Source organism: Zea mays, chromosome 10, assembly GCF_902167145.1.
Source record: "Zea mays cultivar B73 chromosome 10, Zm-B73-REFERENCE-NAM-5.0, whole genome shotgun sequence".
NCBI lineage: Eukaryota > Viridiplantae > Streptophyta > Magnoliopsida > Poales > Poaceae > Zea > Zea mays.
Window position 1 is genome coordinate 129,744,095 of NC_050105.1, and position 27,205 is coordinate 129,771,299.

The 27,205-nt window shown below is 44.3% G+C and overlaps 6 protein-coding genes across 7 annotated transcripts; 2 read left to right on the top strand and 4 right to left on the bottom strand.

Annotated features, from left to right (window-relative positions):
• Positions 1 to 2,246: 2,246 nt before the first annotated feature.
• Positions 2,247 to 2,958, top strand: LOC100277333 (uncharacterized). The gene has a single exon (NM_001150928.2). It carries the CDS (start codon positions 2,400 to 2,402, stop codon positions 2,709 to 2,711), a length of 312 nt encoding a protein of 103 aa, NP_001144400.1. The 5' UTR covers positions 2,247 to 2,399; the 3' UTR covers positions 2,712 to 2,958.
• Positions 2,959 to 5,511: 2,553 nt separating this feature from the next.
• Positions 5,512 to 8,378, bottom strand: LOC100282734 (uncharacterized). The gene is made up of 8 exons (NM_001155640.2): positions 7,977 to 8,378; positions 7,673 to 7,813; positions 7,457 to 7,572; positions 7,048 to 7,139; positions 6,694 to 6,715; positions 6,553 to 6,621; positions 5,913 to 5,981; positions 5,512 to 5,838 (listed from the first exon to the last, which is right to left on the bottom strand). The coding sequence occupies exons 1-8, from the start codon at positions 8,164 to 8,166 to the stop codon at positions 5,758 to 5,760; spliced, it is 780 nt and encodes a 259-aa protein (NP_001149112.1). The 5' UTR covers positions 8,167 to 8,378; the 3' UTR covers positions 5,512 to 5,757.
• A 1,695-nt stretch (positions 8,379 to 10,073) lies between these two features.
• LOC100274892 (uncharacterized) lies at positions 10,074 to 12,561 on the top strand. The gene has a single exon (NM_001149150.1). The coding sequence runs from the start codon at positions 10,335 to 10,337 to the stop codon at positions 12,333 to 12,335; it is 2,001 nt and encodes a 666-aa protein (NP_001142622.1). The 5' UTR covers positions 10,074 to 10,334; the 3' UTR covers positions 12,336 to 12,561.
• Positions 12,562 to 12,861: 300 nt separating this feature from the next.
• Positions 12,862 to 15,192, bottom strand: LOC100193796 (uncharacterized). Its single transcript, NM_001330768.1, has 10 exons — positions 14,813 to 15,192; positions 14,645 to 14,712; positions 14,457 to 14,549; positions 14,254 to 14,325; positions 14,120 to 14,191; positions 13,937 to 13,996; positions 13,787 to 13,839; positions 13,472 to 13,669; positions 13,232 to 13,335; positions 12,862 to 13,131 (listed from the first exon to the last, which is right to left on the bottom strand). Exons 1-10 carry the CDS (start codon positions 15,084 to 15,086, stop codon positions 13,025 to 13,027), a joined length of 1,101 nt encoding a protein of 366 aa, NP_001317697.1. The 5' UTR covers positions 15,087 to 15,192; the 3' UTR covers positions 12,862 to 13,024.
• Positions 15,193 to 15,754: 562 nt separating this feature from the next.
• Positions 15,755 to 19,935, bottom strand: LOC103641797 (protein NRT1/ PTR FAMILY 4.3). 2 transcript variants are annotated; one of them, XM_020545588.1, is made up of 6 exons: positions 19,691 to 19,934; positions 18,442 to 18,659; positions 17,897 to 18,125; positions 17,679 to 17,764; positions 17,411 to 17,505; positions 15,755 to 17,176 (listed from the first exon to the last, which is right to left on the bottom strand). In XM_020545588.1, the coding sequence occupies exons 1-6, from the start codon at positions 19,779 to 19,781 to the stop codon at positions 16,399 to 16,401; spliced, it is 1,497 nt and encodes a 498-aa protein (XP_020401177.1). In that variant the 5' UTR covers positions 19,782 to 19,934; the 3' UTR covers positions 15,755 to 16,398. The 2 variants fall into 2 exon arrangements, with proteins under 2 accessions (XP_020401177.1, XP_008663353.1); XM_008665131.2 differs by having other exon boundaries at positions 17,679 to 18,125; positions 19,691 to 19,935.
• A 1,326-nt stretch (positions 19,936 to 21,261) lies between these two features.
• LOC100285429 (membrane transporter D1) lies at positions 21,262 to 26,926 on the bottom strand. The gene is made up of 6 exons (NM_001370712.1): positions 26,369 to 26,926; positions 25,861 to 25,931; positions 25,438 to 25,773; positions 22,632 to 22,739; positions 22,361 to 22,546; positions 21,262 to 22,181 (listed from the first exon to the last, which is right to left on the bottom strand). Exons 1-6 carry the CDS (start codon positions 26,511 to 26,513, stop codon positions 21,498 to 21,500), a joined length of 1,530 nt encoding a protein of 509 aa, NP_001357641.1. The 5' UTR covers positions 26,514 to 26,926; the 3' UTR covers positions 21,262 to 21,497.
• Between the last annotated feature and the right edge of the window lie 279 nt (positions 26,927 to 27,205).

Sequence of the window (27,205 nt, forward strand, 5' to 3'; positions counted from 1 at the left end):
ATTCTATATAAAAAAACTTGTGTTAATGCACTAAAATCAGAAAAATAGCAAAGGCTCCTCCTTTTATTCTAGTTCCACTAATAAAAGCTGAAACAGAAATATTGTATCCTTACTAGTAATGTTAAACCTTACTGTATTTAACAAAAAAACTGAATAATTTACTGACAAGTGGCAATGCCAGATATATGAAACAGTTTTAAGTTTGGGTAGCATTTTAGTTCATGGATACTTTCCAAATGTTTGATCCTTGTCATCATCAGCTAGCAGTTACCATCAGCAGCTACTAGCAGTTGTTAAAAACAGTTGTTAAGAAAAATACCTGTAAGCCTATCTCTTCATCGCCACATTCACCTCACATCACATGATAGTAGTGAGCGCTCTACAAGCACTGTGGAGAAAAATAATCAGCAATAATCATATAAACAACCTTCAATTGCATACAAACTAAGAATTAGAACTTACCTAATTTTCCTCTTCAACCAAAGTAATCTAGCATTGTGGTTTTTTGACTTTATAAACACCTCTCGGTTTATCGCAGATTCAAAGACCTCCATTGCATATGATCTATCCTCATCTGTAAACCCATCAATTCTATCCAACTTGCCTAGGACACTTTCCCACTGGTTTGCAGTCAAAGAACATGAGAAATAATCAATTAAATTCAAGAGTGAAGGAACACTTGGTTACCTTAGGTAGCTTATCTATTCAAGGATGATAATTCAGTTATCCTGGACCAACAACCTGTCACATAACATGAAAGGAACTTAGAAAATACCAGAAAAGCAATTCAGTTCAGTTAAACTGCATTGGAGTGTCACATAACAGGAAATCAGTTCAGTTCAGTTAATCTATTAGCTCCGGATACGTCATTATGAACCACACTTAATAATGAAATTACAAGCGCACAGAACTGAGAAACTATGATCATCTCTTATCTCTTAGATAAAAAATAGGTAAAGAAACTGAGGTAAACATGAGCTGCCTGTAAAAGTTGTTTTTTACTGGTGGTTCTATTAGCCACTACAAACTTAATTTACCACGCTATTCCAATGAAGACCAGAAACACACATATATATATACGACCGGAAGGTACATGAAGACCATTTAAATCTGGGATCATTCGATCACACAATGGGTACAGATGAAAGGATTACGCGGTCGTCTCCTAGGAAAAAATACAAGGGAGAAAAATAAAGCTGGCCAGATTATAATCCATATAGAACATGTGGAAAATGTATATCCTATCTATCCCGTGTCTTGGCTCACACACAATCAAATTCAGAGTATCAAACCATATAATTATCTGCGCCCATTTCAGCTTTCACAGCAAAGCATAAAGAATCAACAAAATAAATTCAGATTGCATACGTACAAGAATAAAGCATAGTTAAGGAGGAAAACAAGAAATAACCGATCTAACTTATTTGTGCCGCCTCACTGCTAGTACTAAACCTATTGATCTTGGCATGTGACTTTTTATTACAAAATATCTCTAGATTAATTTTACCGTGGATTGTATGTATTAACTCGGCCACAACACTGCTATTAAAAATTGCTGGATCGTAGCAGGAATTTATAATAATCTTGGCATGTGACGCTAGTAGAGGGAAGAAGCATAGTTAATATCCCTGGATTGGAGGAGGCAGATCTTGGAGGAGGCTGATTATAATACCTCACTGCTGTTACCGAGCGGAACTTGAAAGAGAGCAGAGGAGATGACAGAGCATGTGTGAGTAGAGGAAGAATGCAGGGAGAACGCAGATGAGAGCACAAACCCTAGACCACGTCGTCTGTGGAGGAGGGAGCAGTCGAGACCGTGTCGAGGGAGGGAGGACTGGGGATGACTGCGGCGGCGTTGTGGACGGCGACAGAGTGGACGGAGGCAGCAGAGGAAGTCCGACTCGCGTCACCGCGCCAGCGTCGCTCGCGCCGCCTCCCCCTCGTATGCGGGGAAAGCTGTCCGGCCTCGCTGCTGGTGGAAAGCTGCCCCGGGTATTTTGATCGGGTCGAGGGAGAACTGGCCCGGCAGATTGGCTTCCAAATAGGCCAGAAATTTTCCCTGGGCGCTATTTCCACGCGGACTTCGCTCCCCCGGAAAAGGCCGGGTTCCCCTCCGAAAATCTGACTGCCAAACTAGTCCTTCAATTTTGAACCGTCGCCTTTGGGAATCGAGCCGTGGGTCCCACCTTGTAAAGAACTGATCAAGCCAATCGACTTATCAGCAGTTCAACATCCTCGCTACAAATATCCGCCACCCTAATTTGGCCAGCCTTCCAAACTAGAACAACACAATCCAAGAGCGCGTGGGAGAGCGAGCGAAAAAGCAAGATCAAGAGAGAGCGATCGAGAGAAGACAACACAAGAAGCAATAAAGAGTCGGGGACCGGAGCGAAGGACCGATGGCCGTCTACTTCAGCATCACCGCCTTCCTTGTCGTCATCATCCTGGTCCTGGCCGCGTGCGGCGTCGTTTTTGTCAATGTCGTCGTCATCATCTGGGGCTTCGCCCTCGCCGCGTCTCCGTTCTCGTTCTTACTGTCCAAGGTCAAGTGGCATTCGCGGCTACCGCCATCGTCACGGATGCCGGAGGAGGAGTTGATGTTTCCGTCGCACTGGTTCGACGAAACACTACTGCAGGCGGACTCGGAGGAGGAGGTGCTGCTTCCGACGCACTGGTTCGACGAAACACTATTGCAGGAGTCTACATCGTAGTAGACAGCCGTGATCGAGCTTGGATGGGACGGAGTTGACGCGTCCTTTGGAACTGGATCAGTTCTTGTTCTTGAAGTTGAAGGATTCTTTCGACGTTTCTGTCACTGCATTTTTGGAACTGATCAAGGGTAGTATGCTGGTGCGTGTCGCCTGATAGTCTAGATTAGTTATTGAAACATTTTTTCATTGTTTCTGCCATTCGCTTTCTTGGAAACTATCGAGCTTAGCTGCGTTCATGCTCTTTTGTTCAGATTCGTGTTCAGCTGCGACGAACTGAATTTCTTGATGCCAAGAAACGATGGTTTGTTAGTCCTTGGATCAGTTAGAGTGTTCTGACTGAAGCAAAAAGATCCTTGGTTCATTGCTCTTTCAATTGCTTTGTGCCTCAATGTGAAAATGGTTCTTAATTAGTATATGTTCGCAGCATTGTTTGATAATTTCTTGCGATTGTGTTTGATATCAGTTGCTTCATCTGCTAGTCCTTTTCTTGATCCAAAAACCTGTAGTTGTATCCTGTACGTAGATGGTGAATGTCAAGACTCGAGATTGAAAAAGTTTGTTTACCGCGAAACCTGTCTGTTGGATGAAAGCTTTGGTTCGTGCTGATAGTATGAACTGTGAACCGTATTAAAGATGGACCTATTATGAATGAAAAGTACAATAGCTATACAGACATTTTGATTTGGCATTTGAAAACTTATTACGCTGTAATATTAACTGCACAACATATATATCTCGTTTTTGCTTCTTGTTTGGTTTTTACTTTTTAACTGCTTTTTTTAATGAATATAGTTGTTTCAAGCATTCCCCTTTGTGAATTAGGATTTGAGCTAGTAGAGCCTCTTTTTTTAAGAAAAAATCATACATCTCACCTTGAAACTCTTTGTTTATGCACGTTTTACTGCAACATATTGCAAAACAGTGGTAAGTTCTAACATTTGTTGCAAATTGACTACGTTCGAGTTTTTTTTTAAAGTTATCAAGCGCTACTAGCGAATGCAAATGAGTGCAGCTATATTTGTGAGTATAGTTGCAATTTAACTGTATTGCTCCCTTGATCTCATACTTAGAACTTGTTTGGAAGCACCTAGTTTTTTAGAAACTAGTTTGTGAAGTTTATGAAAATTAGGGTAGTTTCCAACATACCAGTTTATATTACAGTTTATAGAAATTAGATTTCCAGTTTTTTAAAAACCAAGAAGCTAGCCTCGCTTAGCTAAAACTAGTCTATAAAAAATGAGTTGGTTTCCAAAAACCATAAACCATTTTTATTCGTAAACCAGTTTATAGAAACTAGAGATATAAACTGGATTTTTTAAAACTAGGTTGCTTCCAAATATGACCTAACTTAATTATATTTAGAATTTACTTTCTTAACTACTGTCTTACCCACATGTTATCTTGGTCAAAGAAGTTTATATTCAGGCCTCAACTAGAGGCAACATATAGGTTGTAGTTTGCTTCTGTTTGGGGAAGAAAGGGTGGAGAGGAGGTTTTCAGTACAGTGGTTGGAGGAACCGTGGGAGTACGGGAGGGTTATTTTGCAATTTGTGTATCGTCCATTGGACAACAGACCAATGGCCAATGTTTGGTTTGTGCATTTATACACAGGAGCGGGATTGTGCACGTGATAAGAGGACGCTTGATTCAGGACGCAAACTTAAAAAAAATTAAGGTCTTGTTTGAATGCAAGTTAGCTGCTAAAATTGCCTAAAGACATTCAGACATTCTATCTAATAGTTTAACTATTTTTACCAAATTAATTAATAGTTGTTAGATATTTATTAGCTAGCTAATTTCACTAGCAATTTTTTAGCCAACTAACTATTAGCTCTAATACATTCAAACACCATCTAAGCACAAGGGACTCTTCACTTTTGACATTCTATTTACTTTTCCATAAAGATTGTATTTTATATGGAGCATCTCACTTCAACAGACCACTTATCTAGTTTGACCAATCAGAGTAGCTAGCCAATTTAGAAAGTCGGATAGCTTGGCGAGTTAAATGACTAGTTAGTTGAAGAGTTATTTTGATGATGAATAACCAAAATTTGGCTTAAAAAGCCATTTGACTAGTCTTTTAGAGTTGATGTGAAGTTGCTTTAGCTACCCGGCTTGTAGTGAGATTCTATATGAATTATCAAACTCCTTTGTGAAACTACGTCATTTCTCTATCTCTACTTTTCTACCGTGTATAAAGCATTAGGGCCTTGGTTTCCGGGACTAGTTTTCAGTCCATCCTTTTTTTTATCTTTTTAGTATCTAAATTGTCAAACACATAGATTAAAAGATACTAAAACCTTGCTTTTAATCCCTTTTATTCCATGTGTTTGATAATTTAGGGGGTGTTTGAACTTTGAATGTCTAGAGCTAATAGTTAGCTGATAAATTTAGCTAAAGACATCCAAACAGTCTAGCTAATAGTTAACTAGCTAATTTCACTAGTAATTTTTAGTCAACTAATTATTAACTCTAGTGTGTTTAAACACCCCTAAATGGTATGTATTTGAAAATTAAGAACAACTTAAAATTTTAAAGGGGAAATAGCATCGTGTCAAAACTTATAAAAAAATGCTACTAAAATTAGCTAGCTAATTTACTAAAAGTAACTAATAGCTGAACTATTAGCTAAATTGTTTGGATGTATTTAGCTACATTTAACAGCTAACTATTAGCTCTATTGTATTTAAACATCCCCTTATATACTTAGTTTCTAGAAACAGGAAATAAGAATCAACTTATGTTTAAGTAGTAGCTGAGAATAATTAGTATCAACTAGACAACTACCAACCACATATAGCAAACTGAAGTTTGTTTCGTCGTGTTGCAAGTTTTAATCAAATACGGCGCGGCTGGAAATTACAACAGCACCAGCTAACCTGTCCTGGTCATCTCACTTTTCTCAAGTGCTATCAGTATTACTTAGAATAGGACAATAACATTTGAGAAATTTATATCATCCACTCAGCTGCTCAACTTTGTTGGAATGTAAACAAAACACAACTAATGTGAATAAAACATAACTTCATCGCCACAGATGACTTCAGTTTCCGCTGATTTCCTTCTCCTTAGCCTTGCACATATCATCTGACGACTTTATGAACTTTTTGGTCAATTCTTCAATCTGGCGGAAACTTAACAGATTAAATATTCATTGGCATACAACATACTCATTTTAGCACTGTTTAATATATTCACCTCCTTCTCAATCCTCTTTACGTCATCCTTGGGCATACTAGATGCAGACTTCTTTATTGTATCAAGTGCCTGGACAAACATGGTGAAGTTTGTTATGCTACATAATGCTAATAACAGCATAGAGCATTGGAGTTGATGGGAACTAAAATCCAGTAGTACTCAGAAGTCCTAGGCTCCAACCAGCTTTAGTTTAGTGGAAGGTTTTGAACATAATAAATTTAGCTTTGAGAGCCAGATACTAGGCCGAGTGAGATGGCAAAAATACTTAAGCACACCAGTGAACATTACCCACAATAGAAAGGCTCATCACTAAAGATAGACCAATCTATTATTATTCATTTCTGATAATGAAATGGAAGATCGAATGAGCTCAACCACAAATTAGTTTTCTTACTCATAATATCACTAAATGACGACAGAATAACTTGTTAAACTTGCTGCAAGTGTACCCTGCCCCCAATGCATAATAAATTCTAGAAAAATAGGCATATATTTCTCCTAAATTCCAAGTGTCAAACTAATGTTTAGTTTAAAACTTGAATCAACTTAAACTGAAGAATGATGCATATGATTGTCCACATAGCTACTGCCATCACCAGAATAAATTAATTAACTGAAGAAAAGGAGTGACCTGTGTTACCTTTTGGCGTGCTCTTCTAATACTTTGTTTAAAATCCTCCGCTGATTTAGTAACAACCTTGCACAGTGCCTATACTCAGGCACCAAAAAATACGTTAGTTGTTTCCATACAATAAATTAGCGTTAATTCAGCAAATTTTACCTGTATGTTCTCCTTTGTCAACCTAGCATGCATAATAAAACAAAATTAGCAGAAGGAAGCAAATTTAAGAGTGTAGTTACAGAGTTATGTAAACTAAGTTATTCCAACTCTCCATAAATATTAAATGGAATGAAGCTCAAGTTTGTACACCATGCAATTAACTCTTTGAACCAGTAATAATATTATAAAAGTCGTTAAGTAAAAAAAATCATTTCGCCCTTGCAAGCTAGTTCCTGAAAAATTATTGTCTAGAAAGTAGATACCACTGCTAAAGGTAAACCATAACAATACATACATACCAGCTATTGAAATACCAGATAAACAATAACAAACAACAACAAAGGAAACACTTACGGAGGGATAGCTGCAATAATCCTATTCCCATCAGGTGTTGGATTAATGCCCAATGGTGATGAGATAATAGCATGCTCGATCGACTTCATGGACTGTAGAGCAACAACTTAAAAATGAGTCGAAGGGACGCTAAAAGCAGAAGCCCAAGTACAATTCAAATTGTTACGCTATTTTAGTCCAAGGCAACAGGTAACAAACACATTAACATGGCATTTGGCGTTTAGGCCTATAACAGAAACTTGTGATGAAAACAACACCAAACATATCTTCTGTGTATCATGTATCAGATTTTCAGGAAATTTGACTTGATCCTCCGGGGAACAAATTATTGATACAAAAACTGTGTCTACTTGACAATGTAATCTACCGGCTTCAGCTAGTAGAATTTAAGGAAAGATATGCTTCTTACAGTAGGATCATAAGGCATCACTGATAGGGTATGTGCGTCCAGGACAGAAACAACGGCAATGCGATTCAATGCAACTTTAACATCTGCATTCTCCACCATGATATGGTCAAGCATGCCTACAGAAAAAAAATGAATTTTTATCATTAGCCGGAGAAACTGCACTGATCAACAAAAGGAAAATAAGAAAATTATAGCAAAGGCAGCAATATAGGCTACCAGGTGTAGCTCTTCCAGTCCGTAGTTTGCTCAGCTCTCGTGACAGTGCGATCACTGCAGCGTCCATTTGTGCGGTGGCAGCTGATTTGACAGTTGGCCCAATGTCAGGAACAGCTTGAACAGTGTCACCTCGATCATCCTCTACACAAGCACAAACACATAAAAAGCGATTGGTCCATCAAAGGCAATGCTTCCATAACCATGACCTAATGAGTACTAGTAACACACAACTCTCCGAGGAGGTCCGGGTGCCATTCCACATTATCTAACTCCACTGAGGTGCGGATGCGGGCGCGCAACTTACTCGATTTCTTCCCCTTCGCGAAGCCTCTTCGGTTCTCGAAGAAGAAGAGCTGCGCCGGAGCCAATTCCCCGGCGCCCGCAAGGGACGCCCCGGCTGGGAGGCGGTGCACAGTGGTGGAAGCGGAGGAGGCGGCCGCGGCGCGGAAGGAGCGGGCGGCGAGGGCCACGCCTCGGCGAAGGAGGAGCGCCATAAGAGAAGTGGTTGGGAGTTGCGCTGAGGCTGGTCTACAGAAGGCTCAGGTGGTCAGGTTTCCTATCAGCTACGCCGGCTAGCGGCAACGACGGCGGCGGCGGCGGCGAGAAGAAACAGCACAAAGAGGGGGGTTTTGCAAACTTGTCCTGTCCGTGGGTCTTTACCCGTTTGCGACCGAAACGAGAATGGACACTTTGTGATCGCGATCTCTCGCAATGGGCTTTAGCAGCCCAAACTTTTAAGCTTTTGTTTTTTTAATGCTCGGTTTTGCTGTTCAATAGGGGAGCCGGCGTGTGGTGCGCTGGTGTAGAGATGGCAATGGGTACCCGCTACCCGAAACCCGGTGGGTTTTTGCTCTATTAGGATATGGGTTTGGGTCAATTTCTCTACCCATGGGTTTGTTAATGGGTTCAAATGGAAACCCAATGGGTACGTGGGCATGGGTTTGTTCTTCCACTACTCATACCCGCAAACCCGTGGGTTTTTAAAACCCGCCTTAAAATCAACATTTCTTATAAATATGTCTCATAATATTATTAATTGAATATGTTCTAATTGAAATAAACTTCATGTAACAAATTTTAGGCTAAAATTAGTTATCACTTGTTCCTTTTATGCTAGCTTATTAATGTATTGATTGTCATTTACATGATGAATTATTTTTTATGTTGATGTTAGTGGGTATGGGAAACCCGTTGGGTACCCGAAACCCGCCTGGGTATGGGTTTGGGCAAAATTTTATACCCGTCATGGGTATGGGTTTTTTGGCGGGCGTATTTTTTCTTCGCGGGTATGGGTTTGGGCAAGTAATACCCAGCGGGTTTTTACCCATTGCCATCTCTACGCTGGTGCCTAGCTCGGTGCCGGCGAGCCGTGACCGTGCTTTGGCCGGCTCTATGTTGAACCATACCAAATATCCCGTCGTTTGCACATCTACGTATTTTGGGTATGGATTACCTGGCGTACAAATAAATTAGAATGGAGTAACTACTTGACGTTGCATCACTAGTCCCACAAAAAAAGATGGAATTTCTGAATTTAAGTTATTTTAATTCTTTATATTAACTTTTAAGAAAAAAAAACGGGGAAAACAGATCCGACGAGGTTGCTCTAAGAAATTAAATTAGGGTTTCAAAGTAGACGAAGCGTCACGAAAGCAGGAAATATCACGGTGAACACTGAACGAAGTTGCAATTTGCAAACATGAATAACATGTAGTGCCATCGCCTACTTGATTACCAAATGGATGAGGTGGTTGTGCATCGCCTGTGGCTGTGGCCTGTGGGGAAGCATCGGCATCGGAGACCACGGTTGGCACGGTAGGTAAATCGAAAAATTAAGCAGAAACACTTGTTTGCCAATTGGCTAGGCCTTGCGTGGTGGGCCATATTGACATGGGCCGGTAGGCTTCGCGGTTCGGCCCCAATCGCCCAAACGAGACCTATCGCGCGGCACGCAACCGCGGAGTCTGGAGTCTAGACTGGACTGGAAGACCAAGAGCAGCAGCAACTCCTCCTATATCCTAAGAGCAACTCCAGTAGTTCTCTAAAAGACTTTCTAAATCAATAATTTAGGTAATTAACATGAAAATTATTCTCCAACAGTTCTCTAAATGAACTTTCTAAATTTAACAACTTGTCATCTAACCTCATTTTCTCTCTACATTTGGCAACCATTTAACAACTCCCTAAACAAAAATGTTGACTGCATTATATAGTTTTTGTGACTTATTTTTTATGTGGATAAATACAAAACAAAATTACAACCTATATTTAGAGAACTATTGGAGAACTCACATTTTTTTACTCTAAAAGTTATTTAGCAACTTCTTAAATCTGTGATTTAGAGAGCTAAAATTTACATAACTATTGGAGTTGCTCTAACAAAACGCTGTGGAGCGTGAAAAGCAAAGCAACCCAATCCTAGGTCACGCCGCCCATCCGCACGGCACCGAAATTCCCGTTCTTCTCGCCTCCCCTGCAGCCGACGACCGCGGCGGCGGCGGCGGTCCGAGAAGAATCAGCCGCCGTGCAGGCGCATTACCCTCTCCTCGTCCATCTAGGTCCAGCGGAAGGGGAGGAAAAGGCGAAGGCGGGGGCAAGTCAATCGACCCTCCTCGCCGCCTGATCGCGCGCCTTCGCCACCGCCGATGCTGCGGCGCCGTCCATGGCGTCGGCGCTGCTCTCGTACCTGCAGGCCCTGTGGCCGTTCTCTGCCCTCCTGAGGGAGGAGGACGACCTACGCGCGTCAGCGCGGCTGGTCGGGTCGCTCTCTGTGCCGGAGGAGACGAAGCAGTTCGTGCTCGCGCTCCGGGAGCCCGGCGGGTCGCCGCACGACCGGCACCGGGACGGCGCTGGCGTGATCTACATCCTCGCCGCGCAGAATCTGTCGGAGCAGTCCGCCTCGGACGCCGAGCGCCTGATCAGGGAGGTGCGACCGAGGGCCGTGGTCACCCAGGTCGCGCGTCCGGCCCTCGAAGACGTCCGGATCGAAGAGGATTGCCTGGCAGGCAATGGAGGCGGGGGCGTGCCGGTACCGGCGTCGCCGTTTCAGGTGATCAAGCGGTGCGTCACCGAGAAGAGGAGCAGGGACCAGTACGTGAAGGCTGCCGCGTGCCAGGTCCTGCAGGAGATTTTCGGGGTCGGTTTCTATGGCCATCTGCTCGCTGCCAAGAGAGCCGCCGAGGAGACGGGGTCGTGTTTTCTATTGCTTGAGTCTCCCTATGAGAGGAATTGTGGCGGCGGTGGATCGGCCAGCCAGAATAGTACTGCAGACGATAACTCAGCTCAGTCATTACAGGCTAGCTGCTCGCTAGCTCACATCACCATGGATGATGCCTCAGGTTTGCAATTGCAGGCTAACTGCTTGACCCCCAGGAGCGCCACTTCAATTGTGAGCTCCCATGGTAGGAGTATATGCCTTATGGATGATAATGGAGGACAACTCTTGAAGTCACTGGCACCAACTCTTAATTTCTTGATGTCCCAAGCAGCCCCCTCCAATGCTGCCACTGAGTGCAGGCCATCTGAATGCAAGTTGATTGACAGATATGAAGCTCCACCATTTGCTCAGTCTGTCTACCCTTTACTTGCTGATCTTTATCATATATTTGCTGATATTCCATCGATTGGTAGGGCTATGGTTTCTGCTCAGAAGTTGCTTACACAAGTTCACAAGGGGGAGCCAATCAGCAGTGATATGTTGTCTGATGTGTATGTATTTAGAATTGCAATAGAAGCCCTCAGGATGGGCTTAAACAGTGCAGCCAGGTCCCAAATTGATACCGGAGATAAACATGGCTCAAATGATCTGGATTTTTCAAAACTCCAATCTGATGAGAAGTGCCACATTCTTCTTGTGCAAGCTCTCAGGAGTCAACTAAGAGAGTTTGGTTCTGTGGTGGCTATAGTTGACGCGAGCTGCTTAGCTGGAATAAGGAGACATTGGAACACCCCTGTTCCTTCAGAAATCACTCAATTAGCTAGCAGATGCTTCAATCACTATGGTGCTGAAAATGATGATAAAATTGAGGTACCTTCAGCAGACGACACTGACAAAAAAAGTTGGATATCTGAGAAACCTGTGGTTGCTGTTGGTGCAGGAGGGACAGCACTCCTGGGCTTTTCATCATTATCGAAATCTCTTCAGGCTTCTGCCTTCCTTAAGATGGCCCCTTACAAAAGTCCAGCGGTTCTGAAGTATGGATTAATGCAGCTCCAAAGACATGCTGCTATTGTATTAAGCAAGATACTCCCTCACGGGGTTGTTACCGCTGGCTCGAAGGCTTCTGCTTTGCAGTTCACGGCTTCAGCAGAGAAGATTCGAGCGGTCACGCATACCGTAATATCATCGGCCGAGAGAACAAGCTTATTGGTTATGCGGACTTCATTCTACGAAATAATGCAGAAGAGGCACAGGCAGCCTTTCAGAATATTTCCTTGGGCAACATTTGGCTGCAGCATGGCTGCATGTGCTGGCCTTGTGATGCATGGAGATGGGATCGAGTGCGCAGCCGAGGCAGCACCTTCTGTTCCCATGATTGCTTCTCTGGGCCGCGGCCTCGAGAGCTTACGTCTGACATCCCAGGAGGTCAGACAAACGAAGGGCCAAAACGTGAAAGAAGCTTTGCGAGCATTAATGAGCAGCTTGAAGAAATCAGCAAAATAAAGGGCCAGCACTTCACAACTGGAGCTGTATGGATTTTTGTCTTGCGATTTGGGGGCAAGACTAGAATTATCGTAACTGTAAAGTGCACTTTCCTTGTTTGCCGCGATAGTGAAATTATGTGATTATGCTTGTTAGCGTGGCTAGCTTGAAACTAGGGACCCCCTGAGCGAGATAAGTGTGTTTTTATTAACTTTCTGTACATACATACAAGATATAATGTTCTGTTAACTTATTGGCATAGACATAATCCAATAAGGTTTCAATGACCTATGGCAAATTCGAGGTGCTCAGGTGCAATCGGATGCAATGTACAGAAGTACCCCCACTGGCCACTGTTCCTCGTCATAATATCTTTTATTTCATATAAGCAACGCAATTACATTTTCAGTATTCTTTTTTAGGTCATGTTTGCAACTGCCTACTTTGTGCTTTATCACCATTTTGGTAACTTGATGCTGGTACGTTAACAATGGACATATATATGCATTTTGTCTGAAGTAAAAAAAAAGGTTGACTAGAGAATTTAGATTAATTCTTGGCATCCTTATGATATTTGCATGGCTGATGTTGCACATAAAGATATCCCATGATTACACAAGAGTGAAAAAAAACAAATCCGTCCTTTGTATTTCCTTATTCGTTAAAAAAAGGCCGATGCTGACATGCTGTGCAAATGGAACGCGGGCTCTTCAGACAGTTGCTGCTTTGAGGGTGAGAAAATCTGAAATCTGATTCGTGTAGAAATCTGGCTGGATCGAGTTGTCGGGGCTCTGAAGCGTCTGCAGGGAAGTCACGCCTGCAAGAGACAGCCAAGCTCAATACTTATGCTGATGTTAAATCAGCAGTGCCTTGTATCAATCAGAAATCAGAGTTAGAACTGAGGAACTAATGAAAACCTGAGAGGACGAGGAGAGTCTTGCAGCCTCCATTCTGACCAAACAGGATATCGGTATCCAATCGGTCCCCCACCATGCATATCTGGGATGTTGTGATTCCGAACCTGTCATGAAGAAATGTAAGAATCTGGAAAACTTGCCGTGGGCTGTATGGTTTATTATTACACTTAAAACATTCACACATCCTTCGACGAAAATCTCAAACACGGGACATCTTTAGAATTGTTCGAGCCTCTTTACTTCTTTGCCAGGTAGTCCATCATGAAGGTGGATGGCTTCCCGACCACGAGCGGTTCTTGCTTAGTCGAACCGAGAAGTGCACCGACCATTGCTCCGCCACCTGCCCATTCTTGGGCGTCAGTAAGATGGGTGACGGCGTCCCTGTTTGTTGCGATGAAAAGGCACCCTGGGTTCTCACGGATGCACAGTGTCCCGTACCTAAAAAAAACGCATCGGCGGCAAGTTTACAGGCCTTGTGGAACGATATTGGTGTGATTCTGTATGTATGAAGTATGAACATGTAGGCTTCAGCAATGCGAAGCTCTGAAGACTTACTGAACTTTGTAGTAGTTGAAGTAGCGATCAAATCCCACCACGACCGCTCCCACCTGTAAAACAAACCCTCCAAAAGCGTGCCATTTGGTTGGTCTACTTCTAACAGCATGCCACACCCACCCCCAGAACGTGGAGAAGGATCATACGTACATCTTCGTCGTGCTCCATGTAGAGACCAGGCTTGAGCTCTATCTTCTTGTCTCCGTCTGTCTGCAGCACGACGATGAAATCTGAGCTGCGTGAGTCCGTACTTCAGAGACTTCGCACGGTCAAAATTAGCAAATGCTGACTGATATCCATGGGGTGTGAAATTTCAGTGGCATTGTTACTTACGGGCCCACCGAGGTACTGAAATCCAGCCAACTCTAGCTCCTTCAGAATCCCTTCCTCTCCGATGACATACACCTATATTCTGGACGTTAAACTTCGCGCATGTTTCGCACGTTACTTCGAATGGCGAGAGGTACCTTCTTGTCCTTGGGGAAATCGATGGACTGCAGGTACGCGGCGGCTGCGAAAGACGAAGCGAAGATCTCTTCCTGCGCACAAGCAAGCAGCGACCCGCGGCCGGTCTCATCGGTTAGCAGCAGCAGGCAGCAGCAGCAGCAGAGGAAACCGACGAACAGAAGCGGGTTCATGACGAGGAGTGCCGATTAAGAACCCGGCCAACCTCGTCGACGCTCAGCCCCAGCGTCTCGAACTTCCTGCCGTACTGCTTCCTCGACTTGGTGGAGTTGTTGGTCACGAACACCAGCCGCTTGCCCTGAAACGGCCGGCGTACCAGCCAGCAGCACTGCAGCTTCAGTGGGAACGAGAGGGGATCGAGGAAAGCGTTGTGGTTTTGGGACGGACACGGACCTTTGATCGGAGCAGGTCGAGAGTCTCCGGCACGCCGTCGATCAGCTTGTCGCCCTTCCAGATCACACCTGCGCGGCACACGACACGCGGACGCGCGAGTTTAAGGCAGCCAGCAGACCCATTCACGCGTCCACTACCTAAGAAGCCGAAGGCGGCGGGGTGTCTGACCGTCGCAGTCGAAGATGAAGGTCTCCACAGAGTCGATGAGCGCGTCGGCGTCCTCGAGCTTGGCCGCCGCCGGGGCGGCTGCGGCTGCCCCCGCCGCTGCCATCACGGACCGCCTAGCCACGCGGCTCGCCTGCGGCACCGCGATCAGCCCGCCGCGCCGCTGGCTCTTCCCCGAGAGCCGGAACGGCGCTGGCGCCGGTGCCTGCGACGAGGATGGCGGGGAGGGGGAGGAGGTGGAGGGGAGGAAGGCCGAGGACGCGCGAACCTGAAGCATCGTTGCGCCCGCTCGTGTGGCGCTCTGTTTTTATTATCGGGTGGCGTTTGGTTGGCGTGTAGTACGTTAAGGTTTGGACGCTCATGTACGCGCTAGCGACTCTTTGGATTGGTCTCCGGGCCTGTGATCTGTGGCTGGGAGGGAAGGAAGAGGAGCGGGAGGGATTGGCGTCTGAGCTCGTGTTGTGGCTGCTGTTCGATCTAGGGACTAGGAGGTAACGAAAGGCTCAAAGGCGTGTTGTGACTTGTGAGGCCCACGAGAGAGAGAGCGCGCTAGGAGAAAATGATTAAGGTCCCATTTGATTTCAGACTAAATTTTAGTCTCTACTTTATTTAGTTGTACTGACTAAACAGATTCTAAATATATTAAGTGTAGCAAATAAAGATCAAAATATCCCTTTTCTTATTTTCTTTGTATGACACCAGTTTTCTAGACAAGATCAATTAGAGTAAATATTGTTATTTAGTCATTTTTAGCACCCATGTGGGAGACTAGAGACTAAAGCAAATTAATCTCTACTTTAGTCTTTTTATTTGTCAAAATAAAGACTAAACGAGACTAAAAACTATGAAATAAAGATTAATCAATCTAACTAAACGGGGCCTAAGTAGCTTTGGCTTTTGTGGCGAACCCTCTATTTGCCTTTGTAGGCAAGAGAGAGAAGGATATTTTCCAAGAGAAAATAATGCCATATGTTAAAGTAGTACATGCTAGGTCAGTTAGAATTGTCCAGTAGATAATACCACGTATGGATTATCTATTCGGCAGACCAGGATTGAAGCTAAGCCAGAAACCAAACCAACACAACCTACTTTCAGCATAGGAATTAATCCGAATAGTTGGTCACCTAAGTTTATTCTAGGCTAAGGATTGAGGTGGAGGAGTTAAAACAGATGACTTTGTTTCTGGCCTAAGACAAAAGAACAGCTCTAGCAAGCTATATCAAATTCTAAACTAGGCTGATTGATTGGTCAGGCGAAAACGAATGCAGCCTTAACAAGTTTAGATTCAGAAATATGTTTTAAAGTTTTATGTATATACGAGATATACCCTTAAATCCTTACGAGATTATTCAAGGTCCGCCGATACATTTAAGTCAAAATCTATTAAAATACATTTAACATTAGCTTTTAAGAAGAAAAAAAACTGACAAAATTGGTTGGCCTTTACGCCGTTGGAGGCTAGAGAACTATTGTGGAGACTATAGTTGTTTTTGTTCCCACTATATATTTAGCAACTTATTAAATCTAAGTTTATGATTTTTTTAAGAGATGCTCTGTTTGGTTGTGTTTAATTTTTTGAGTCGTTCTCATCAAACGACAGTACTGACACGTCGCAGCTTCCTGGCGTATCTCCTAGCCCAGAACGTGTAATTGACCAGTGCCAGCAGCTCGAAGGCTCCCAGCGACAGAAAGAAGCGATCAAGGCGTGCTCTGTTGAAATCCGTTCCGTCCAGCCACCCTCCGTCTCCACCGCCACCACTCCTCGTCATCCTGTTCACGAGATGGATGAAGGCGCAGCATGACCAGGCAGCCAGTCCAGCCACGCAGGACTGCACTGCTGGCGCGATCGACTTCATCGCCGAAGGCGCCTCGCTCCTGATGAACTCAGCCAGCCCGCCGAAGGATGCCGTGTCCATGACGCTCAGCAGGAAGAACTGGATCACAAGCCAGAAGACAGACAACGCCGGCACACCGGTTCCTGTCGACGTCGTTAGCCCGCGCTGCTCTGCGACGTTCAGCCTTCTTGCCTCCACTAGCGCGGCGACGCACGCTGCCGCGATCCCGCAAGCCGATCCTGCGCCGATGCGCTGCAGCGGGGTGGCCCCGTGCTGGTGTCCGGTGGCTGTTCTCAGCAGCGGCGTCAGGATTCTGTCGTAGCATGGCTGCATCAGCGTGTGGAACGCTGTTGGGATCGCGATGAGAGAGGCGGCGGAGGGTATCTGGATCGCGCCTGCACCTCTGTCCATTGCACGGCCAACCTGTATGGTTAGTGTCATGAGCAGCACGAATGGCAGGTAGACGAGGAAGCAGCTGATGAAGATTGGAAGCATCTGGATGAGGACCCTGGTTTCATCAGCTTGATTGGTTCTGCAAAATGAAAAGCCAGTTGTTGGTGTTACCTCCATCATCTATGTGTATGTATGTATGTATCCAGGCCTTGTTCAACAGTTGTTTGGAGAGGGGAGATTAACAATTGACACAACCGGCATGGTATTGCTACGTCTAGCTAGAAAAATAGTTCATTATTATCCACAGAAATACTGTTTCTTTGTTTTGTTAAAGAAGCATGAGTTCCATGGAAACCTGAACAATGGAACTTACCCAGATTTGAAAACATGACCTTGTGTGTTGGTGTCTTGTAGCTCAATATCATCTACATTGGCAGCTGACTTCTGATTTGATGAAGTGATAAGAACCTGTAGCAGTACCAGTGACAGAACTTGAGAACCTCCGTAAGAACTTTTGTATGGTCAGTGCCATTAGCACGCAGTCCTCTTGCATATGTTCATTAAAAAGAACTAACACAAAAATACTGAATTGCGAAGTACATTGTGTATGACATGCTTACTGTACGTATGAACTTTTTTACCTGCAATGTTCTAGTTAGAGGGCTTCCACATCCACTAGGCTTCTGCATGCGATAGAAAGGACATCCACTGGCTGCCACAAGCAGCCCTACAAGAACAGCAAGAGCACACGTCATAAATCCGATGTCCCAGCCCAAGTTATTCTCAATCCACACTAAGAAGGCCAATCCAATCATCGCTCCGATGGAGTTTGCGAGCTTAAGCCTGGTCAAGAACGTACTCCTGAGCTGTGGTTTCTTTGGGTCACTGTCGCTGAACTGATCTCCACCGAGGGATGGTACGCAGGCACGCATGCAGCCCTCACCAACAGCAAACATGAACAGGCCCAAGTAGAGCAGTGTCAACTTCCAACCCCGAGCTGCCTCACAGCTGTTTGGCTCTTCGTCTATGGCACAGGTTTCAGGATGGAGTGCAGGGAAATGGGCTTGCAGTGCTAGCAACATATAACCCTGCATCGTCCAACAGAAGATTTGTTTATAACCTGAAATTATTTGTTCTTCTGGTTTTTTGCAATTTCAAAAGAAAAAAATGCTATAGAGCACTTTCTATTTGTGCGTTTTTTTATGGAATAAACTAATGTGTTATGTCTGTCTTGTATTATAATTATGGTATGGTCTAAAATAAAAAAAAAACATGAATAATCAACATATTTGATAGAAACAACAATAGTGATTATCTAAAAAAAAATCCAGCTTCAGCATGGAAGTAAACCTAGTTTTTTTTTTTCTTTAACATGGAATTAGCTCGAGAGAAGTAAACTACTACCAGGATCACGCAGGGTCCGAATACAAATATAGCGGTGGTTCGCTTGATCATACACGCATCAGAGATGAAGTTCATGAGAGCAGCAGATATCATCACGGTGCCAACCAGGTAGCCTATCACGGTTGATGAGGTCACAATGTCCAGATGCAACGTGCCGTGCAAATAGGCCACCACGGTGAAGTTTGAGCTGTTAGAGCAGCTTCGTAGCATGAACAAAACTGCAAACAGACATGAGATGAGAGTCGGCTGAAATGATTTTGTGTTGTGTGCCTGTGTGGTTCAGAAATTGCATGTAAGTCCAACCAACCAACATCTGGAGAAATGCATTGAGACTATTTTACCCAAAAAAAATTAAAATTAGAGAAATGATATATTTCATCTATTACTCCTAGCTAGAAAATCATAGATGAGCTTATTAACCATCCGATCTTATATTAAATAAACGGCTTCTAAAGTAGCACGACGAAAACCCTTATTTGTACCTTTAGATTATTTATTTATTGTAAACATATATTCCACGACTGAATTAAATATTAGTTTTTTAATATGTTTGGTTGAATTTGGAACTTTTGGGACGTGGACGGTTTTAGGAACCGAGGGTAGAATCTTTGGTGGGAGGTTGGGGGTTTGAATTGTGGGTAGAACGGTTTTTTTTTTCTTCTTCTGTGCTTGATCGCTTATCACGCGCTCCTCGCACCTGCTAGTCTGCTGCTCTGCACAGATCAGGTTACCCAGAGATTAAAAAATAAAAATAAAAACAGGACGGCCAGATCGTACGTAGTTTATTCATTTCGCGCGCGTTGGATACCTCGTGCCGGCGCAAGCGCAACGCAAGCCCTCCCTTGCGTACAATTCTTGTAGTACTGGTACCGCTTTGCAGACATGGGATTCCCTTTCTGCGTCTGTTTAGTTTCTATGGGATCGAGTTGAGATCGTTTTCGTAGCTCCAATCCAACGCTCGCTACTACGGAAGTTTTCAACCCAGATAGAAGATTCTTTCCCCTTATGAGTTTCTCTCTCTCCCACTCTCTCCTTTTTTTTCCGTATCTATTAGGCTCCAAGCCTCCAACAGCTTACTCTCATTTCAGGAAAAAAAAAACGGCAGAACAGAAATCACGAACAAAGAAAGATGGTCCAGCGTGCAACATTTCTTGGTACTGAGACAAGACAATCTCCCCCTACTGTGCACGCAACGCATGGAACAATACTAGTAATAGGGACAACAATAATAACGGCAGCATCGGCTTACCGTAGAGGAAGACCGTTGCCCTGACGCCTCCGTGCCTCCTCTCGTCCGCCGCATTCCCTCTCCAGTCCACGTACACCTGTTCGCCTTCCATGATCTGATGTGATGATTAGCACGCAAGCAACTGGACCAGTAGTTCTGCTCTGTGCAGGTGCAGGCAATGCACTCTGTCCGCGCCAGCCTAATAAGGGTGCACAGAGAGCAGAAGCTCCCCCCCAAACTCCTCAAGTACAACACATACCTATATGTGTGGTATGGCTAAATAAAGGCTGGTGAGTGAGTCCTGGACGGCGCGGGGTGACGCCGCGCATCGGGCGCGCGCGCGCGGGGGCGTGGTTTGCCTCGTGACGTGCGAGGCGCGCTCTCCCGAACATCTCCTTGGAGTATCCACACGTGGGTTTCATCGCACCGTTTTCAAATAGATGGAATAGGGCGGAGGAGGGAGTACTGACTTAGGCCTTGTTCGTTTCTGCCGGATTGGTGGGTCGGAACGATTCCTGACCGGATTGCTTCTCTAATTTATATAAACTTTGATTAGCTGGAAGATTCCGGGTGTAATCCGACGGAAACGAACAAGGCCTTATTGTTATTGCTGGTTGGTGGGATCACGCTAATTAATAACCTTGTGCAGAATCATTCATCCATCTATTCTATTTATTTTAGCAATGTGTCGTGTGCCCTTCCATTTGACGAAGCAAGCATTTTTTGACTTCATAAATGTGCACGGTGCAGTATCATTGTATCAAGCAACACCAGATCCGATCTCCTGTCGCGTCAGAGAAGACTGCGAAGATAAGATATATATGGATTCCTTTTCTTCGTTCCTCTGGTTAACAGAAACTAAACACAGCTGGTAGGTTCCAGAGCGTCCGCGGCACAGCTGTGGTGAAGAAGTGGATTTTTCGCTGCTGATCTCTAATAGCTCCAGGTAGTGCCATCCACGTCAGCGGTCGGCTCCAATGTGGCATGCTTGTTAGCTGCGGCTTTAATCCGTCCGCGGTTGCAACTTATACAATATTATGTCTATATTAATTGTAGTTGCAGCAGTTGCGGCAGGGCAGCCGAACTCGCGGTCCATACAACATTCAACCTAGTTGTCGACATTTCATTCACGTTTTTAAACACACGAATGCACGCCCTATTCTTATAGTAAGCATTTCTGATTCTGAAGAATTGGGTTGAGTCGATAGATGCTAAGATCCACAAAAGTCGCCATATCTCCTACCACTGAATGAGCATCACAAGGTGGATGATCGCATACTTCCACGGTGCAAGACTGAAACTGAGGCAAAAAAAAAAAAGTTTAGGGACTAAAATAACTGCCATTTTAATAGACGATGGGTGGAATCGTTGCCCATAGCGTGAAAGCTGGAGGACTAGAAACAGATCTTCTACTGATCGTGCTCGTTTGTCATGGTCCGCATGTAGAGCCCAAACACCAACTCACTTGACCAAGGACAACCAAAAAAAAACTCCTGCCCTACTGTCTCTCCAGGACATCATTCATTCATATGCCGGAAACTGTACAAATAATTATAATCACCCATCTGGGGTCATACAACTGGCCTTTTGCCTTAGTTTGACGTCACGGTACGACCTCATATTTTACACCCACTGAACATTTGCCACGACGACAACACGTACAATCAGGCAACAGGATAGCAATATAAGCACCACCACATACAACAGTTTGCATCTGCATCTCCAATCTGTTTTTACTTTCTTCCAACTAATGCCAGGACGGAGCCGATCAAGCCCAGAGCGGCCATACTAAAACTGACGCGCTTGACCAGTGCTGGCAACGGGTAGCCTACGGCGCAGCAGCAGTACCCGCCAAAAGGCTCTCGCAGTTGCCGCCGCTGTTCCCCCACGCTCTCTCCCTCCACATCTGCTCCACCTGCTCAAAAGTCAGGCCCTTCGTCTCCGGCACGTACGTGGCCACGAAGACGAAGGCCAGCACCGCGATCCCGGCGACGATCAGGAACGTCGGGCCGGTCCCGACCAGCCCCACGATCGACAGGAACGTCTGTGCCACGACGAGGTTAGAGACCCAGTTCACGGTGGCCGACATGCCGCCGCACGTCCCACGGTACGCCTCGGGGTAGATCTCCGAGTTCACGGCCCACGGCACGGGCCCCATGCCCGGGGAGAAGAAGGCGATGTACAGAGCGAGGCCGGCCACCGCGAACCAGCCTAGCGCGCCCTGGCACGTGCCGCTGGCGGCGCTCATGCAGAGGCCGGATGATGACTGCAGTATGAAGGCCGTGGCGAGGATGGCCAGGGAGACCACGACCCCGGCCAAGCTTGTGAGGGCCAGACGGCGGCGGCCGCAACGGTCGATTAGGTAGATCCCGACGATGGTTCCGGCGGCGTTCATGGCCGCGACGATCAGGGAGAGGAGCAAGGCCAGCCTGTTGGAGGAGAAACCAGCCATCTGGACTATCGTGGGGCTGTAATACATCACGGTGTTGATCCCGGTAAATTGCTGGAAGGCCTGCATGGTTTTGATAAGCCTAGATGAGAAAAAAGGTACCGCCCAGTTGCCTGCTTGATGCGTCAACTGAATCTAGACAACAGAACATGTAGCCAAGTGGAATATCTGCTTCACTGGCAACTGAAAGAAAATAGAGCACGAACGAACCAACGAACGAGTAAGCAGGCTGAAGAACATACCTGAAGGCCAGCCCCAGCAAAGAAAGCTAGCCTCAATTCTTTCGACTTGAAGACATCCAGATAGCTTCCGGTATTGTTGGACTGGAATTCATGCATGGAGGATGTAGCAAGCAGCTCTACCTCTTCCTCCAAGCGGTCGGATTCATAGATCCTCTCAAGGACGGCAATAGCTTTTGCCTTCTCATCCTGGAAGGAAAAAAAAGTAAAGATAAGAACAGGATACCATACCGAAGGAGACAGCGCAGAACTGGACCAAGAGGCAATAATTAACCTTCCAGTAAAGCCAACGCGGAGATTCTGGCAGGAATAGCATCAGCACAAACTGTATAATGGCAGGAACAGCAGCAACACCAAGCATCCAGCGCCATGTTCCAGGCACCTGTTCCATGTAGCGTGCATATTAGTAATTACCACAATGGCAACAACTAATATGCAATATTCCTATTGGCCATCGTTATAAATGTTTCACATCAACTTGCCATTACAAATAAAAACCATGAAAATCAAACGAGTCGTCAGTTTTAATCATCTGGGCATGTAAACATGTAGCAATTCATGAACAGAGATTGGAACAGAACATCACTATCGTGCCAGGTTTTTGCTATTGCGCAAGAACAGTAGAGGATGAGAGTCAAGCAGGGCTGAAAGAGAAAATTCCTTATTTAGCATTGGATGATGAGGTGGTTCCTTATTTAGCACCCAAAGATAAAAACTCCCTAACAGAGCATTCACATCATTTTGTGTTTCCAATATAGCACTGCCATAAGTTTTCTCCTGTAACAACGTCAGCTGCTATCTGAAAAGACCATTCTACCCCTGTTGTCATGTGTAGCATTTTGACACAACTTGCCAAATATGGACCTCCCCTTAAATTTTGATCGAAATTACCCGCAATTGCCATTGGACAAAAACATAACGAGCCAATTTATGGATTAAACATTTGAGACCATTTTATGCACTACTATGATGGGAATATTTTATATGTTATTGTTTCATAATTTTTTTCCGTATATGCATCCTACTTATTAGTTTGTAACAAAGTTGAACTGCAAAGGGTAAAACAGACAATCGCCACAGACCACCAACTTTCAGAAGACAAGAATCAGTTTACTTGCCAAACGGTTTTAAAAATGATTTTGATTCTCTAGGAGAATCAGGAGGATCAACTCCTCACGAGGATCAGGATCTGGAGCTAAAGAAGCAGAAGCTGGAGCTTTGCCAAACGGGCCCTTAATATATATAGTTGACTAGTTGTATATATCTGGTTAGGATGAATTTTTTACAGTACTTCTTGCAACCTACATAACAACTGATTTGTCTCTAAATCTCGCATTGCTTGTGCGCTACCTGCATAAAATCACTCAGTAGAACTAAAACATAATATGTGAGATGTATTGATGTAACTTCGGCACTACTACACATGAAGAAGCAGATGTTAGTTTGGAAGGTCAGTTAATATCCAGGAAGGATAACTTTTAGTATTTAGGATCAATGCTACTGAGAGATGCATATTGATGAAGATGTTAGCCATAGAATCAAAACAGACTAGAGGAATTGGTGCAAAACATCTGGTGTTCTATGTGATAAAAGGATACCACAGAAGCTAAAAGACAGATTTTATAGGATGGCGATTAGACCTGCTATGTTGTATGGTGCATAATGTTGGACTAAAAGACGTCATTTTTAAACAGATAAGTGTGCAGAAATACGTATGTTGTGTTATATTTGTGGCCATACAAATTTAACGAGTCTAGAACAATGATATACGTGATAGACTAGGGGATAGCACCAATTGAAGAGAAGCTTGTCCAACACCGATTGAGATAGTATGGACTATGGACATGTCCAATGAAGACTTTCAGAGGCAATAATACGTAGTGGAATTCTAAGACGCGATAGTAGTAGGAATAAAGACAGGGGAAAATCAAAATTGACATGGGAAGAGACAATAAAGAGACTTGAAAGGGTGGAATATATCCAAAGATTTAGCCTTGAATAGGACCGAAACTATCCATGTGGCTAAAACTCGATTTGTAGTTTCTATTGGGTTTCAACCCTAGCGTACCCTAACTTGCTTGGAACTCAAAGACTTTGTTATCGTTGTCGTTGTTTGTGAATTCACTTCAATGCTTTTTAAACTGATGTACTTTGTTTATTAATTTGGGTTTAACTGTACACTGAAGAATAGTGAAATTTCATGTTTTTTTACGAAGTGGGTGTGTACTACTGTTCCCACAATTTTCTAACCAGAATATTCATCACAAAATGATGGAGATCTGATCAAACCATATGAACTACTGCCTGTTACTTTCACAAAACATATATGGTCTCTTTTGCAAGGACTTCAGTGGTTATTTTGTTGCTGTCGGGGGGAGGGGGGCACATACAGGCTATTGGTTACCAAAAATGAAGCCAGTGCTATGTTGGGGGAACTTTTTTATCTTTAAGAGCTAAATAAGGAACCACCTCATATTCTAATACTGAATAAGAAATTTTCTCATGCTGAAATGTGCATTTGACAGGAATGCAAAGCAAGGAAGCAACTAGTTCAGTGAACTCTCAAAAGTAGAGAGATCAAGCATCCCACCAACATCAAAGTTGGTGCGCACCAAGCAATGCCTCGTCAATAATACACCCATTGCTGTTGGTAGGGGAAGGCTGACTCTTGGTTCATTTAACAGTAAAGAGTATTACACAATTAACTAGAACCAACAAGGATGTTTGCACCTTGTAAAAATATATATGAAAAGAAAAAAACAGATAAACTTTTCAGTGTCACTGATGCTGAAAACATTTCCCATGAGATGCAGCTTTTCTTAATGGTTCTTGTGAAAGTGAACCACACCAAAATGTAAATGCAAGGAATATCATTTTAACTTGCTAGCATTGCATGTGATGCTGAGTCGTATAACGTATTCACTAGTCAAGATAGATCTTTAATTCAACTGATACAAAAGATAGTTACTTTGAGCTTTACATATAAGATGCAAGATCCCCTAATTTCTAGTTGTCAGCTGAGAGTGGCATAAGCTAAGAACAATTTCAAGGGTCCTGCCTGAGTGGAGATTGAGTATTACCTCAGTAAAGCCAAGATTGATAAGATAGGAGAAGAATTGGCCACCGGTAATCATGAGTACATTAGTTGACACCAAACCTCCCCTGATTTCTGAAGGAGCAGCTTCAGCAATGTATACCGGTGCTGTGACTGATGCAACACCCACACCCAAACCAACGAGGAGCCTTCCGATAATTAGAATGTAAGGACCAGCAGCAGCACACATGACAAGTGAGCCAAGAGCAAACATCAAATCAGCAAGAAGAGTAGACTTCTTGCGACCGTATGCATCATTGATCCAACCACCCCCAGCAGCTCCAATCATAGCTCCGACTAAGGCCATGCTAACAATCGTTTCCTGCGGAAGAAACCAAACCCAGACAATCAGTACATTCATGGAGAGTGTCATATTGTGACAACTAATTATCAGCAGGCTAGACTGAACCTGTAAGAAGTAATTGTCCTTGACCGCTGGAAAATCATCGCGGATATACAGAAGGGCTCCAGATATGACACCTGACAAGTGAAAATTTTCAGCTACATGTGCAAAATTATATTGGTATTTCAGTCGAATTTCATAAGCTCTAAGAAAAAAGGCCGTTGGGAAAAAAAAAACTCGTGCAAAAATTAACTTCAGGTCCCGTGCAAAAGTGCAATTGCGCAACAGGAGTGCGAACTATTCTGCAGGATGTCTGGTTTTCATGATGTGTCCAATTCAGTTCACCAAATTCAATCTGTAACAACTAGAGAAAAGACTAGAACATCAAATTCAACCGAACTAATCATAGAAAAGACTATGTTCCATTTTTTCATATCAAGTGACCCAAAATCAGGCCCTACTCCTAACCAGCCAGAAAGCTGTTATATCCTACAATTAGAACTTTAGGATTTATAGCAAGAGGGGTCCCTGAGGCCTGAGAGCCGCTAGTGTCATCGATTGCTGCTGTACATACCTGTATCGTAGCCAAAGAGGAATCCACCGATTCCTGCAGCGCCCGTGAGCGCAAGCACGTAGGGGTTGCTGAAGAACTTCATGTCCCTCTTCCCCGCAGCGTTCAGCAGCCCGGAGCTCCCGGGAATGGACATGTCGATCGTCATTCCTGCTCCGGCCAAGCCGAATCTCAAACCACCAAAACTTCCCCGAAATCCAATCCCCCGGCAGTACCTCGCAGGGGGAGATCAGGCAAGCACCCCCAAATCGCTTAAAATCCAATCTTTATTATCCAGCAAGATGTAAGTTCACACTCCGAAATCAAAAGCAGTGGAACGGCAGAACCGCCGGACAGAAACGGGGAGACCCTGTAAATGGGAGAAAATTCTGGAACCGGTGCAGAACCAGGGTGGAGATTCGAGAGACTTTTGGACAGGGGAGAGACCAGTATTTGAAGCCAACGACGCCCGTCTTAATTAGGAGGATTTTGTTCGTAGCAGCCTAGCAGCGTAGTAAGTGGATGGATATGATTCGCCTGATAGTAGGGGAGGGAAGCTTGCAAGTCTGCAATGACTTTTGACTCTATGAGTCATCCCTTTGGCATCGCTCAATCAACTTGGACTTGTAGAAATTGGGTGATTTCCCTCCGTGGAATGTTAGTAAAAATAGGGGCAGTGCATTTTTGTTTATGTTAGTATTAGATAAACCGTGTAAAAATAGCACACGAACATGTTAAATCCTCTTTCCCTTGCATGAACCTTTCATTCAGTGGTGGCAAGGTTGTCTCCAGCAGAGCATTGCAACGTCGCGCATGTGAAAAACATAAAAAATCTAAGGACATGTGAAAAACATGAAAAAT

What these genes read in the sequence shown, in the direction of transcription:
- LOC100274892 (NM_001149150.1), top strand. Translation starts at nt 10,335, where the DNA reads ATGGCGTCGGCGCTGCTCTCGTACCTGCAGGCCCTGTGGCCGTTCTCT.
- LOC100285429 (NM_001370712.1), bottom strand. Translation starts at nt 26,513, where the DNA reads ATGACGATCGACATGTCCATTCCCGGGAGCTCCGGGCTGCTGAACGCT. An exon ending in CCTCTTTGGCTACGATACAG is followed by an intron (nt 25,932 to 26,368) that starts GTATGTACAGCA and finishes TTCACTTGTCAG; the next exon opens with GTGTCATATCTGGAGCCCTT. An exon ending in TTGCTGGGGCTGGCCTTCAG is followed by an intron (nt 22,182 to 22,360) that starts GTATGTTCTTCA and finishes AAAACCATGCAG; the next exon opens with GCCTTCCAGCAATTTACCGG.
- LOC103641797 (XM_008665131.2), bottom strand. Translation starts at nt 19,781, where the DNA reads ATGGAAGGCGAACAGGTGTACGTGGACTGGAGAGGGAATGCGGCGGAC. An exon ending in GGCAACGGTCTTCCTCTACG is followed by an intron (nt 18,660 to 19,690) that starts GTAAGCCGATGC and finishes GTCTGTTTGCAG; the next exon opens with TTTTGTTCATGCTACGAAGC. An exon ending in CTCTAACTAGAACATTGCAG is followed by an intron (nt 17,506 to 17,678) that starts GTAAAAAAGTTC and finishes GTACTGCTACAG; the next exon opens with GTTCTTATCACTTCATCAAA.
- LOC100193796 (NM_001330768.1), bottom strand. Translation starts at nt 15,086, where the DNA reads ATGCTTCAGGTTCGCGCGTCCTCGGCCTTCCTCCCCTCCACCTCCTCC. An exon ending in CTTCATCTTCGACTGCGACG is followed by an intron (nt 14,713 to 14,812) that starts GTCAGACACCCC and finishes TGTGCCGCGCAG; the next exon opens with GTGTGATCTGGAAGGGCGAC. An exon ending in TTCAACTACTACAAAGTTCA is followed by an intron (nt 13,670 to 13,786) that starts GTAAGTCTTCAG and finishes CGTTTTTTTTAG; the next exon opens with GTACGGGACACTGTGCATCC.
- LOC100282734 (NM_001155640.2), bottom strand. Translation starts at nt 8,166, where the DNA reads ATGGCGCTCCTCCTTCGCCGAGGCGTGGCCCTCGCCGCCCGCTCCTTC. An exon ending in CGCGAAGGGGAAGAAATCGA is followed by an intron (nt 7,814 to 7,976) that starts GTAAGTTGCGCG and finishes GTGCTTGTGTAG; the next exon opens with AGGATGATCGAGGTGACACT. An exon ending in GACTGGAAGAGCTACACCTG is followed by an intron (nt 7,573 to 7,672) that starts GTAGCCTATATT and finishes TTTTTTCTGTAG; the next exon opens with GCATGCTTGACCATATCATG.
- LOC100277333 (NM_001150928.2), top strand. Translation starts at nt 2,400, where the DNA reads ATGGCCGTCTACTTCAGCATCACCGCCTTCCTTGTCGTCATCATCCTG.